Below are 14,057 nucleotides of genomic sequence, written 5' to 3'. Positions count from 1 at the left end.
TAATAGCAATATACTTCTTCCCTCAGTGCAATATTGTCCAAATAATGCTTCAGAGGGTGAAGTAATGCAGCCTGTCCTAACACTGCCTTTATACAAACAGAGGGTGTGTAAGTCATCAAGCGAATAAGGGAAACCTGTACCAATTGTTTGCATCAACCTTCAAGGCTTTATTTACTTCGATTGATGCAGAAAAGCTCTTGTGAACCCATTATTTTTCCCCTCAAAAAGGCCTTTTCTATAACTCTCACATTTACATAATTGTTTGTCCTATGCATCAGGAAAAAACACGAAAAGAAAACACACAGCTGTTTGTCAGTGTTTATAAAAAAACTAAAATATTATTTGAAGCAAACGAATCAACATTACAGCAACCTTAGTTTTTTATTTGTGTTTCTGTTTCTGAAGTTATTTGGAACACACTTTTCTCCCACTGCATTGCATTTTTACAACAGGAAAGATCAACCCAATATGTAAATTACATGAAAGAGGTCTCTGTGTCTCTGAAGCAGCAACTACCTGTTTCCAAAAACCAAATGCAAATCCAAGTCCAAAAGCCAAACAGTGACAAAGGCTTGTTTAGTCATATACGATGCAAATATCTGCTCTCTGGAAGATGTATTTGGGCATGTAAATGAAGTGGGTTATGTGGGAAGGATACAAGAGAAAAAATGCTTATTACACAATGTTGTTGTAGTGTTCTGTACATATTGCATAGGCTAATATATTGAATATAATATAGGACTACAATGATGATGTGAAAATTAGGAGTGGTTACTTTTTACATACTACGGTAACCACATTTTTTGCACACCTGTTAATAATCTGTTGATAATCAAACTGTAATCAATCCACTAAAATTCTATTCCCATATTTGAGGTTTATTTTCTTGTTCTTTTTATTCCTTATTTGGGGGAGCAGATAACTGATCGTGACAGCATGAGTCATGAAGAGCAGATAATGGTTATAGAGTATTTGAAAGCTGAATAAGTAGTGTTGTTGATATAAGTAATCAATAAAATCAGGGGGTAATAATCAGCAGAGCTCTGCCATTTTGTATGTAGCTCGAATGATAATGGCAAAATAACTAATTTCTTTACATTCACAAAAAGCATATCTAACATTGTACAAAAACAGCGAGTACTTTCTGACTTTTACTTAAGTTGAAAAGTTAATGCTTAACTTTTACATTTACTAGAGTACATTTTTGACTGTTTATTTTTTACTTTTACTTAAGTAAAGTGTTTGAGTACTTATTCCACCACTGGTGCTTGGCTGTACAGGAAAGAATGAATAACCAGTTCCCAGAGAGAAACAAAATAAGTAGTGTTGTTTTTGATATTTACACGAGATACTTCATGGACAAAATATCAGTGGGCTACTTACTAAAAAGATACTTTCCCAATGGAATATACTGTATAACAGGACAGAATTACAAGGGAACATAAACTAAATAAATGCATGAAACATGATATTACCCCATACTAAAAACTTTTTAGTTCCTCTTTTCTCTAGCACCAGGGTCAACACACTCAGAGGCATGTGGATGTGACACCACCTTCACACTCATTATCATATGAAGCGTTCTATCCCACTGACTTTCTCACAAGCTGTGAGTCTGTTTATTCCAGATACATGACATCTGGGTGCTTGTTGACATAGTAAGAGTTTGAACAGAAGCCCAGGCGCCCCCCTGTGGTACTATGTAAAAAAAGAAAAATGCAGATCCAGAGAGCAAAGCTTTGTTCTAGTCATCCCAGCTGTCTTATTCCTGTGCTTCCATTGCTTCTCTCTTCTTCTCCAGTAAATACATTATTAACAATTTAATAATTAACAAAATATAACATTATTAGACGGCGCAGCAGTACTTCGATTTGGATAAAGTTTGGTTAAATATTGAGAAAACAGGCTTTTTCATATCAAGAGTGAAAAGTGTTTCTAAAAGTGAAGGTGTGCTACAGTAGTGTAGCGAACCTGATAGCCGCAAAGATGGAGTCATGGGCCGTCTGGACATGCCCTCCCTTAAACAACAGAGTAAACTGACACCCAGAGAGCAAAATGTGTGAAATAGCACCTCTTAGTGTTCACACTCACTCACTGCTATTGTTAGAACATCCTTGTCCTTTGACCTTATGTGGTGTAGTGTGCACACTGTTGATCAAAATGTTCAACTTTGTTGCCCCATAAGGACATTGCTTATCTGTTACATTGCTTCAACAACTCACCAAAGATGGCTGTGGCTAAGCAGGTATCGGCCACAGAGATGGCGGTTCGATCACTGCCTTCTGCCATACGTGAAAGTGTCCCTGGGCGAGACATTAGACCCCCAATTGCTCCCGATTATTAGCTTGCTGCCATGTGTGTGAATAAGTGAATGAAAGTCAAACAATGTAAAGTGCTTTGTAAAAAGGCACTATATAAATGCAGTCCATTGTAAAGAGTTCAACTGTCAAACAGAGACTAGGTTTCTTTGATTCACCAATGTATTTTTTGTGAGTGCAAAATGAATGTCTCTGCCCAGCAATTAGGGAAAGGAATAAATATCAACATCAATGTAAACAATACTCAGTGCTATTTCCATAGTGTTTCGCTTCCCTCCCCAGACTATAACAAGTTGTTTTCTCCACACATGTAAAGGATAGATTGTATTTATTTTCCTCTTTTGAAGTCAGAATCCAATATTAAAAAACAACATGAAACATTAATAAACATACATTTTTCTTTACTGTAGTTACAAAACAAATGCGAAACCAAGAGAAAAATAACCTTTGTAAGTTCCATTCTGGTAATGGTGCTCAGAGATTTACCATATAAGCTTTGAATGTTCAAGGACTGGATCAGAAAACAGTAATTGTCCATCTGTGTGTGTGTGTGTGTGTGTGTGTGTGTGTGTGTGTGTGTGTGTGTGTGTGTGTGTCTGTCTGTCTGTCTGTGTCTGTGTTGTACCTGGTGTGCTTCTAACTGTGTTGCCGTGGTGTTATAACATGACTGTCAATATGTAACTCAATCACACATGGCTTTAGACCGCTTGTGTGTGCAGTTCATGCAGGTGGCGTTAGGGTCATGGCAGCAGCATGAACGGTGAATGCTGCAATGCTGATTTGGCGCTTGACTTCCTGCCAGGCGTTCTCTGAGTTCTCGATGTTGAACAGTGCATCATAGATCCCGGGGAACGACTCTCCTGCGTATTTATTATGGCTGCTGGGAGCAAAGATCACATGCCTGAAACACAGAAGCAGAGTTACATCGGGGAACAGAATAGGTGTGTTTGTGGTACTTTGAAGAAAATTATAAATTAGTCACAGTCTGCTTCGAATCATCCTCAAACACTATATCTATCTACTGATGAAAACAGCTCAACTTTGCTTGAAATAATAAACAAAAACAGGCAAGATGGTGTTAAAGAGATCATGGGGATTCAATAAACAAACACCGGACAATATGCTGCCATCAACAGTCTGTTAAGAAGACCAATGAAACGCTGTTTGTGACAGTAAGAAAAACACAAGTCCATATAATAAAATTAGATGGTTAAATTCCATGTAGTTGCTTCATTCTCAATGTCTTGGTATTGTCTTACTGAGGCACATGAACACAAAGAAGCCATCATAGTACTATGAGCAAGTATACTGTAAGTGGTATACTCAAGTGCTTTACTGGTTGATAGGGCTCCTGTGAAAGCATGTAAGCAAATGGAAAATTGCGTGTGTGTGTGTGTGTGTGTGTGTGAGAGAGAGAGAGAGAGAGAGAGAGAGAGACGCACCTGTAGAAGGGTCTGCCAGGTAAACCCAGGGGGTCTATGAAAGCTCTCTCCAGATACATTAGCTGATCATTCATGATACGCACCTGCAGGGGACTGATCACACACACACACACACACACACACACACACACACACACACACACACACACACACACACACACACACACACACACACACACACACACACACACATCCAATTTAACCTCCAATTGCCTTGCACACACACTTTACTGAACATACACTCTGTTGGATGCCACTTCATTAGGTACACATGCACTCCCGTAAGGATGTAATTTATAATGTATATATTCTAGCATAAATGTTATAATAAGTGGTGGCGTTACACTTTGTAATTTTATTCTCATATTAGTTTTTTTCTAGGATGCCTTTTGACACATCTGTCCAGGGACCTCTGATGAAGAGTAGCCATAATATAAACTAGAGCATGCACACCATCATCTTTCAGTATTTGTTTGGACACCTTAACTGCCTGAAAGGTTAGACACTCACTCTGCTCTGTCTAGAGTCTGTAGGCGCTCGTGGAAATTCCTGGATGCAACAGTGAAGTTCTCCACGGCAGAAAACAAGGAATCTGGAAATATAGGGGGAACAAAAAATTAAATGCAAAGAAATTCTTAAGACATTCAGCAGGTTGTCTTACTCACTCATTCAAACATATTACACTTAAACTTATTTTTTGTCTGAGCCCACGGTTACCATAAATCAACTCACCAAATGACACCTCATACAACTTCATCTCCTCTGGGTGCTTTTGTGCCAGCTGTGCGATACTCTGTGCATACTTCTTCAGGGAGTCTGCATATTGGTTGGCATCAAGAGGAAGTAGCTGGGAATCAGCCAATAGGAAGATGAGCCCGCCTCTCACCTGGGCCACTGCTCTTAGCCTCTTGAAGGAGGGGTCATAATACTTCTCCACTATCTCGAAGGTTTCGTACACACTATGATAGACCGGGTAACTGCTATACCGCTCTGTTTTCTGAATGTGCGTACACACACACACACACACACACACACACACACACACACACACACACACACACACACACACACACACACACACACACACACACACACACAGGACATTTAATTGAGTTCCATTGCAATTAAAAATAATTTTGAGAAGTAACATAATATCTGCGCATATGCATTGGCTCCCATATGAAAACGCGTATCCTGATAGTATTTTAAGATTTACAGGGAGCACGAATATTCTACTTATTGGGCTGTGTGTAGCTGGACACATATAAAAAGTAAACCTAAATGCATATGCACTGCATTGTACACTCACATACAAAGCCACACACATAAAGATAGAATTTGAGTGCATACCGTAAAATAACTTAATATTAATGCCAATGAATAATGTCTATGCAGGTACATCTGTGAGTTCAATGTGTCTTACCTTGTTCTTGGTGTATCTCGCTCTGCCTGCAGCGATTCCCAGACGGATAAAATAGGCCTCGAAATCACTGCCTGACCCAAGTTTACTTATCCTATAGAACACCAGTGTAGAGGACAGATGGATTTAGTGATTTTTTTATTCATTTTTATCGTTTAACATGGTGTGTCCATCTCCCGCCGCCCCAATGAAGAATAAGCAATCCCTAAGTAAGCTATATTAACTTCTCATTGCAGCATTGCTCTTGTGTGGCTGATGAAGTTTTGTTTTGCTAAAAACAAACCCTGTGTTTTTCATTGTTCTTGGTGTTGTTTGTTAGCACATCCTGGCTCCGACCTGAACAAGTGACTTTGTACCTGGGTGCATCACGGTCATTCGTCCAGTTGTCCTTCTTATGCCAACTGTCGTACAAAGAAACTCCCTCCTCTCCCTCTTCTGGACTGGATATCTACAGTAGAAAAAAAAATAGAAACGGACAAGGCAGACAGAATGAGATTGAGCATGAAATACAAAATAAATGTATTCAAATCAATCTCAGCAGGTGCACATTTCTTTTTGTGTGAATAATCTGCTCACCTGCTTTGTGATGTCATACACCAAAGTGTTTAGAGATGGAGTGCAGTCAACCCTGAGTGTGTACATGCCTGGGAAATACATTCACACACATGAGCCCTATAAAAAAAACTAAATCAGTTTCAATATTGGCTGTAATGTGTTGAGAATATTGAAAGGTACACACACACACACACACACACACACACACACACACACACACACACACACACACACACACACACACACACACACACACACACACAGCGCCTCACCCTCAATCGCAGAGTCAGCATTGATGTAAGCCACAGCTCTCTCTTGCAGCAGCTTGGCGTTATCCTGTTGAAAAGTGTGAGGTGTGTTAAGTTTGTTTGTGCATATGCATACATTGTTATGGGTTGGTGTATGTGTACCTCTGCCCATTCTGTAGATCCCAGCAGTCCAAACTCCTCCGCATCCCAGCTGGCAAATATTAAAGTCCTCCTAGGCCTCCAGCCTAAATACACAGACAGACAGACAGACAGACAGACAGACAGACAGACAGACAGACAGACAGACAGACAGACAGACAGACAGACAGACAGACAGACAGACAGACAGACAGACAGACAGACAGGCACGCACGCACGCACGCACGCACACACACACACACACACACACACACACCTCCTTGTCAATCGGGCACAAAAAAGAGATTTGGCAGCATCTTGAAATCCCCATGAACACCGATGTCACAACTACACACCTTTACTGAGGAGTCTGCCAGCGCTCCTGACAGTTTCATGGACCACTGCAGCACCAGACATGGGATCAATTCCTCCAAATACCCAGGCATCCCGATGCCCTCCCAGAATCACATACCTGTCTACACACAGACACACCATACATAGACTTACACAGAGCCAACAACACATGTGAATGGAGGAATTACAGTAAATCAAGAGAGACAAGTTATACGTAATTTATCTCCTAATTTTAACACAATTAGTTAAAGGAATACTTCACTCATACGAAACTTGAGTTCTATCGTTTTAAAATAGCTATTATAATATAATGAATGAGATTTTTCTTCCCTCAGTCCTCCCTTGGCCCCGCTGTCTTGTTCATCCTAACCCTACATTTTACCATGTGTGATGTCACACATGGGAAAATGTAGGGTTAGACAGTGAGACCATAAAACACTCTTTCTGCTTTTTCTCAGGCTAGGATGAACCGATTTCTAAAATGTTCTTTAAATATGTGTTAATTTTCAACATACACATGCTACAATACAGCTACATATATAACATGTACAGCAAAGACAACCCTGATACACTGTATTCCTTTATCAAAGCTGCAGCATTAAAAGTCAAGTCTTGACATTTTTCTGACCAAATGGCAGATAAATTATTGAACCATTCTATTCTAACTTATCTATTATCAATATAACACTATTAGTGTCCATACTGGCATTATGAGTGTTACTTGTATGTTGTTGGTTTTGTGTAATATGTTGCCGGAAAGCTTTTATAAAGGATTAGACCAAGTTGCGTTATTTGTACCTGGCTCCAGAGCACCTCTAATCCTGCCAATGAGGTTGTAGATCCTGGTTACCTTGTTGTCAGTGTGGATGTTCATACGCACCTTCCTGAGACAGACAGGTTAAGGGATGGGACAAGGGAGAGAGCCATGCAACAGACAAAAGAAGAGACAGAGGAGAAACAAATCAACAAAGTCACTTGTAACCGACGCCATACATTAGAATTGTTCACTATTTGTGAATAAAAAGCAGGACAAAGTTATTACATTCACAAAATAAGTATTTTGCTCTTTATAATGCACAGCAGCCTCAGAAACATGGTATTGTGTTTATATCATGCAAAGATGACACAGATAGCCAAACAAAAGAGAACAGAGAGGTAGTGGTCAGGGGATAGAGATCCAACCCTCTCAAACAGCAGCATAGAAGTCCTTTATGAAGTGGGTTTTTCCACCTCAAAATTAAGTTCTACTAAAAAAATATATAAGAAAGAGTAAGTGATTACAGTAATATATTGCTGCTCATATTTGCTGTCATGGGGTTGTTGCTGCCAAAATCGCCAAAACATTCACCACTGCACAAAAATACGCAGTCAGCTTTTGTTGCATATGGGTACATGCTTTATTTGTGCACCTTGTATGTCTGCGGGTGTGTATTTAGGCTATGTGTTTCACACACAGGGGGCACAAGGGCCTCCATTGTACTTCAGTTGGCTACTTGCCTCTGGGTCATTAAGGATATACGACAAAAGAGGAGAGAAATGTCTAACTTAAACACAGTGACAACAGTGCAGCAGGAGAAGAGTGACTATGAACTGGAGAGAATTAAATCTTGTTGTAAAAAAAAAATCCTTGGATGGGAGATTATCACAGGGTCAAGTACAAATATGTGATTGATTACTCACTCAATCAAGGTAAGCACTTACTGGCTCTTGAATTCATCCGTAAAGCCTGGACCAATCTTGTACGAGACGTTAAGAGCACCTTTCCAGTTGTTTGGTGGAATCTGTCCTCCCATATTTCTGTTAAAATACATCCACATATTATGTCAATAATATAAATAAGCTGCTCAGTACACTCAGGAGCTCCAATAAAACATGTGTTTCTCTCCCTAAATTCAAGATTCAAATTGAATGGGTTTGAGTCACGTTAGCAGTTTGGTTGTAGTGATGGCAATGTGTCTCCTGTTCAGGTCCGGACTGAAATATCTAAAAAAAACTATCTAATGAATTAGCATGATAAAATGTAATAACGTTTGAATATTCAACAGGCCAGTTATTTAGATTTTTACAAAACTTTCATAATGTGACGTCAGCTGAACCAAACGAGACTGTTAGTTTGAAATAGCTAATCTCTGAATGATTGCATTTTACTGTTGGATACAAAAACGCAACATGGAAAAGTGTGAGAAAGAAAAGGGAAGAGAGAAAAAAATAAAACATCTTTACTTCAGCAGTTGAATTGCATCATGGAAGCCAATTGGATGCACAGGAATCTTGGGAAGTCCCACTCCATCCTCAAGGCTAGATCTGTAGGTGTATTCTGCAGGAGAGGAGACAGGACTTTGTTAGACAAAACAAAACACATATATACATTCAGTATATTCATACAGGCTCTAACACATGTACTAGCACACAGAGATACACACCTTTAGCGGGGTACCCTGGTGTGAGTGGGTCTCCTGCTCCATTCAGGTTTAGAACATTTCCTCTCTGAGCTCCTCCACCAGGTAAATTCCAGCCTTCGGGGTAGGGCTGTAAACACACACGTACACAATTAAAAATACTTAATCCCCGTCCACAGTTTGCTTTTTAATCCTGGATTCAAACAATATATGTATTCTTGAATGTTCTCTCATAGAATCTGCTTCTTTTTCAAACTGTAGTGTATTATGTTACTAAACATTTTATATTAAGGTATACTGCTTAGAGTTGGTCTCATCTTGTAGGGACCAGGAGAGGAATGTGTATTGCTTAAGTTGAGGAAGCCAGCAGGCTGATCTGTAGATCATTTAAATTGCACACAAAGGGAGACTCTGTGATGATCCTATGTGGGGGACAATTTAGGACAGCTTGGTTAAGAGTTAACAGCTAATTTATTGGCCCCTGGCTAAAGGGATTGTCCTAAAGTTACTGAATCAGACTTCTTAGCGCCCCACGGGATATCGCCTCTAGGGATTGATTAACACAGATGTCCTCTGAACAGTGTAGGTCGGAGTTAGTTAGGGTCCACCAATCAGGAGTTAGGAGAGGCGGAGCTTACTGACCTAAGGACCAATCAGCTCACTTAGATTGGCAGGTTAAAGGCCACCACAATGCAGGAAGAGACAGGTCTTTTAGTGTACAGGAATTCTTCATAGCTTTTTGTTTTATGCATGTACCTCTATTATTTTTTTTGGCTACAAACACTTTAACTTTTTATTGGCTTCGTTTTGACTGCAGGATGAGTTTTGTTGTTTAAATAAAAGAATTGTTCCTAAGACCTCCTCATCTGCCTCAAACTGCGTCTTCTTCCATCAACCTGCTACCAACGCCGTTTTTCTGAGTAAAGGCCGAAAGATTAACAGCAAAACATAATCTGGATCATGTGTTTTTTTTTGTGTAATGGCCATAATGCCACATGTCCAGCCTCTTCTGCGAACACCATGGCAGTTACACACACAATTTCAATGATATGCAACTGAACCGAAAAATATTAATCTTTAAATGATGAGGATTACTCTACCTGGACTCCAGCTGCCCAGTAATCTGCTGGGTCTGAGAACATAATGATCCCCTTTGCTCCGGCTAACATGGCGTTCTTCACCTGACGGGGCAAGACAGAGCAGAGAGTCAGTTTGGTGCTGTACAAAAGCTTTAATGTACTGCTGTCCTTTTTGCCTGTGTTGATCACAAAATAGCGATGATTGATTTGACGTTGATGAATTGCGTTAAATATTAAAAGTGTGCAGGAAAAATATGGAAATTCCGTGTGAAGAATCATGCAGTGCCACTACATACTACTACTACTACTACTACTTTCAAGTATAGCTACTGCAAGATCAAGGTTCACCAGCACGTTTGACAATTCAAGTGTGTTCCGATTAAGTACTCTACTCAGTGACTGACATAAATCATTTAACATGTAGAGTTCTGACCAAGGTATTTCTCACCTTATTGCCTCTGAATATTCTCCCATATCTGACAATGACAATCTTCCCAGTAACATTGATGCCCATCTCGCTCTCTAATTGAATAAAGTCTTCTGTACGACCGTAGTTCACGTACACCAAATCCCCCTGGAGAAAGAAACAGACAGAGGAAAAATCTTCGACATAGCTTGATCACAAAGGACATGGGGGGGGAGTAAAACAAGCTATTTAAACACCACTTTTTTGTCAGTATGAACAGGTAGTTTTGTGTGCATGTGCATACCTCAGGTTGTCCTTTAGGAGAGAAGGCACTATAGGGAGGCACAATGTTAGAAACATCTTCATAACCCTCTGGAACAGGCTCAGCTAATGAAGTGTTAAAAACCTGTGAAATTAAAAGATATAAGGTTAGACTGTCAAGGGGAATACACTGTGATAGAATATAATTAAAATATTCAAGTAATGTACATAATTTTCTTCAAAAAATAAATGTCTAACATTTAGTGGTCCTAGCTTTTGAAATACAATTGTTATTATTGTAGTACTTTTCTTTTCTATGTTTAATAGTGCCACAAGGAGGTAACCTTTTCAATGCAGGCCATTTACTTTTCTGTATTTTAATTGTTTTTAGTCCCCCACTACAAATAGGGGTTTGAGCTGTAAATGGTCAGTGACACTTTACATTATTGGTCCTTCATAGTGAAACCATTCATTATTTGCAGATACCAGTTCACCCTGTTCTGCCGGCTACTTGAAAATGGAATCAGTATATACTCCCCGTGATCAGCTCAGGATCTTTTTGATGTTTTGTAATTGCTCTAAGTTGAAAAATATAACTGAATACGCTCAAATGTAAATCCTGATTTTTTTTTAAGTTACTGAATGCATCCTGAAAATTGCTAAGTTGTAAACCCTGGTCTGTCTTCTAACGTGCCCTTTTTATTATCTCTCCTCACAAGACACATAGTAATAGAGGTCTATCTCGCAACAAGGCTATAAAAGGACCTTGGACTTGACAGAGCTGTGTTGCAGTTATGTGGTAAAAAAAGACAAAAGTGGGAAGGTGGAGAGGAGGACTGGTACAGTTTGTTGCTGTGTTTTTAATGTATGTGTGATCTCCAAATGCACACTGCAACTTTTTTTTATCTCCTCATAGAGACTGGGAAGTATTTAAGGGTTTAGACTGAATAAGTGTTTTTGTTCATGTGCGTGAGAAAATCACAACCCCTTTGCAATTTCAATCACCAGGGGGGCGGAGTGTGGAGAATGGAGTATTTCTAGAGTGCTGCTGAAGTGGTAAAATGGGTAAGTGTCACAGAATGTTTGACCATGATTAAACTAAAGCATTTAAATAAGTGTTTCACTGTGAACACAGGGCATGCATACTTTTAAATAAATGTAACTAGCCGTTGAATAATAAATAATATTAATATAATAATCATATGCCATCCTAATGCTATATGGTTGCAAAAAATAATGACAGTATTGCACCAGAAAACAAGAAGACGTGTTTTTTTGCATGTATTTTACAGAGGGTGAAAAAATGTTGTCCACTCTTAATAAATCGTGTGTGTGTGTGTGTGTGTGTGTGTGTGTGTGTGTGTGTGTGTGTGTGTGTGTGTGTGTGTGTGTGTGTGTGTGTGTGTGTGTGTATGTATGTATATGAGAGTGTGTGTGCGCGTGCCGTGCGTGCTGTACATAGATAGTAAATAATAGGGTGCTGTACCTCAATGCCCAGCCCATCAACTATGGAGATGTAATTGGGCTGTGATGTGTTGGGGTAGGACAGCAGGACATCATAGGGCACCATCTCCACTGAGTCCAGTCCAAACTCCAGCCACTCTTTCTTGATCTGCTCTGCATATATCAGGTTCTGCTCGGTACCGGCCAGGTGGGGGAGTCGCGTAAACTTCCTAAAGAGAGAAGCAACAACAACATTTAGTGAAGCGGGCTATCAGTCGCTTACAGAATAAAATATATGGCCTTGACCTTTTCATTAGTGGACCTATAAGGCTCAACACATTGTTCATCCATTCAGCAAATGTGTTGGATGAATAAGATGTGGCGTGTGAGCTTGTGAATGTGTAATGTTGAGCATATTAGCTTGGTGACATACTAACAATGTGTGGACACTTACCGTAAGACAGCTGTCTTTTTGAACTTTCTTCCAAATATGGATACAAAGAGCTCCCACATGAGATTTGAAGTCAAATTCTTTCCTACTGAAAGCTCTTTGAAAGAAGACCGGTGTATAATGTAATCTACTCTACATTACTTAGGCTACTAACGGAACAGGTTCAGTGGGTTGGTAGCGCTTGTCACCTGAGATGTTCTCTGATCTGGTCCGGCTGCATTTCATCCAGAAACTCCCTCAGATATTTGTTGGAAGCACTGTTATTTGGAATTGGTTCATGTCTGGGCTTTGCAAACCAGCCTACAGTGCGCACACACACACACACACACACACACACACACACACACACACACACACACACACACACACACACACACACACACACACACACACACACACACACACACACACCCACACACCCACACACACACACACACACACACACACACACACACACACACACACACACACACACACACACACACACACACACACACACAGTACAGACAATGAGTCAGTTCAACAACAGTGTTACTTCACTTAAGAATACAATTATGGTGCAATTAACTTAACCTCTTCTCAGAACCAAATACAGTGACACAATTGACAGAGCCGGGGGGAAACATACATAATATCTAAGTGCCACCACTCACAGCCCAGTAATGTCATATCTATAAACGAAAGCTTCCTACCATGTTAGTAATTATATTTTGAGAATTAAGTTGTGGTTATGGACCGCATGTGTTAACCTACGGCGAGCAGACATATGTGAAAAGTCTCAGAGGAGTGACAAACTAAAGCTCCAACACGCACACATCTTCAAGGTTCAACTTTAGTGGCACAGAGTTGATTTTATTCTTGAAATGAATTTGATTAAAAAACCCAATAAATGTATTTTATATATATTTTATATTATATATATTTCATTTATGTTGTACATCTATTTACGTTATTTCAGCAACTGCCTTTCACTCAATATACACTCATCAATGCCTTGAATTGTATTGTTAGTATACTGTTAAAAAGGGACTATTCATTCATTAAAAACCTCCCCTGAGCTTCCAGTCGATATCACTTGCTGATTATTGATTTACATTTCTGTCTAGTGTGTCTGTTGTATTATGTAATCAAGGCTTACCTATGCTGAAGCCCAGGAAGAACAAAGCTGTCACAACCACGATCCACCAGATCCAGCAGATTAACCTGCTCCCTTTTCTCATTATTTTTGAAAGCGGTGTGTCCCAGAGGCTCCCAGGAATACCAACACAGCTCACTCTGCAGAGCACAGAGATAGAGAGTAATTTGTTTAAGTAGTGCACAGGGAGATAGAGAGAGAGGGAGAGAGAGAGAGAGGGGAGGCTTAGGGAGGGTATGTGACAGTTGGTGGCAAAGAAAGAGGCAGTGAGTGAAAAAGAGGGATACAATGAGGGAGGTGGTCATTAGTGCTCTAGCCAGTCGACTGATTACTGTGTTGTGCACCTTGCTCATTCCAGTGCTGACTCAGTATTACTCAACCTGACACTAGATGGCCAAGTTTTCCCAG

General features: G+C 39.9%; 1 protein-coding gene across 1 annotated transcript; it reads right to left on the bottom strand.

Annotated features, from left to right (window-relative positions):
* Nucleotides 1-3,038: 3,038 nt before the first annotated feature.
* Nucleotides 3,039-13,734, bottom strand: naalad2 (N-acetylated alpha-linked acidic dipeptidase 2; the record flags this gene model as incomplete). The annotated part of the gene is made up of 20 exons (XM_080052613.1): nucleotides 3,039-3,219; nucleotides 3,761-3,853; nucleotides 4,271-4,352; nucleotides 4,493-4,757; nucleotides 5,184-5,274; nucleotides 5,537-5,628; nucleotides 5,757-5,824; nucleotides 6,008-6,071; nucleotides 6,146-6,228; nucleotides 6,478-6,597; nucleotides 7,274-7,359; nucleotides 8,177-8,272; nucleotides 8,699-8,792; nucleotides 8,899-9,004; nucleotides 9,975-10,055; nucleotides 10,402-10,527; nucleotides 10,664-10,765; nucleotides 12,107-12,293; nucleotides 12,703-12,814; nucleotides 13,653-13,734. The coding sequence occupies 20 exons, from the start codon at nucleotides 13,732-13,734 to the stop codon at nucleotides 3,039-3,041; spliced, it is 2,211 nt and encodes a 736-aa protein (XP_079908739.1).
* Nucleotides 13,735-14,057: the final 323 nt, after the last annotated feature.

This window comes from Ammodytes marinus (genome assembly GCF_949987685.1).
Source record: "Ammodytes marinus genome assembly, chromosome: 3".
In the NCBI taxonomy this organism is placed as follows: domain Eukaryota; kingdom Metazoa; phylum Chordata; class Actinopteri; order Uranoscopiformes; family Ammodytidae; genus Ammodytes; species Ammodytes marinus.
Note: the sequence above shows the minus strand (reverse complement) of the source record. Positions and strands in the feature narration are given on the sequence as shown.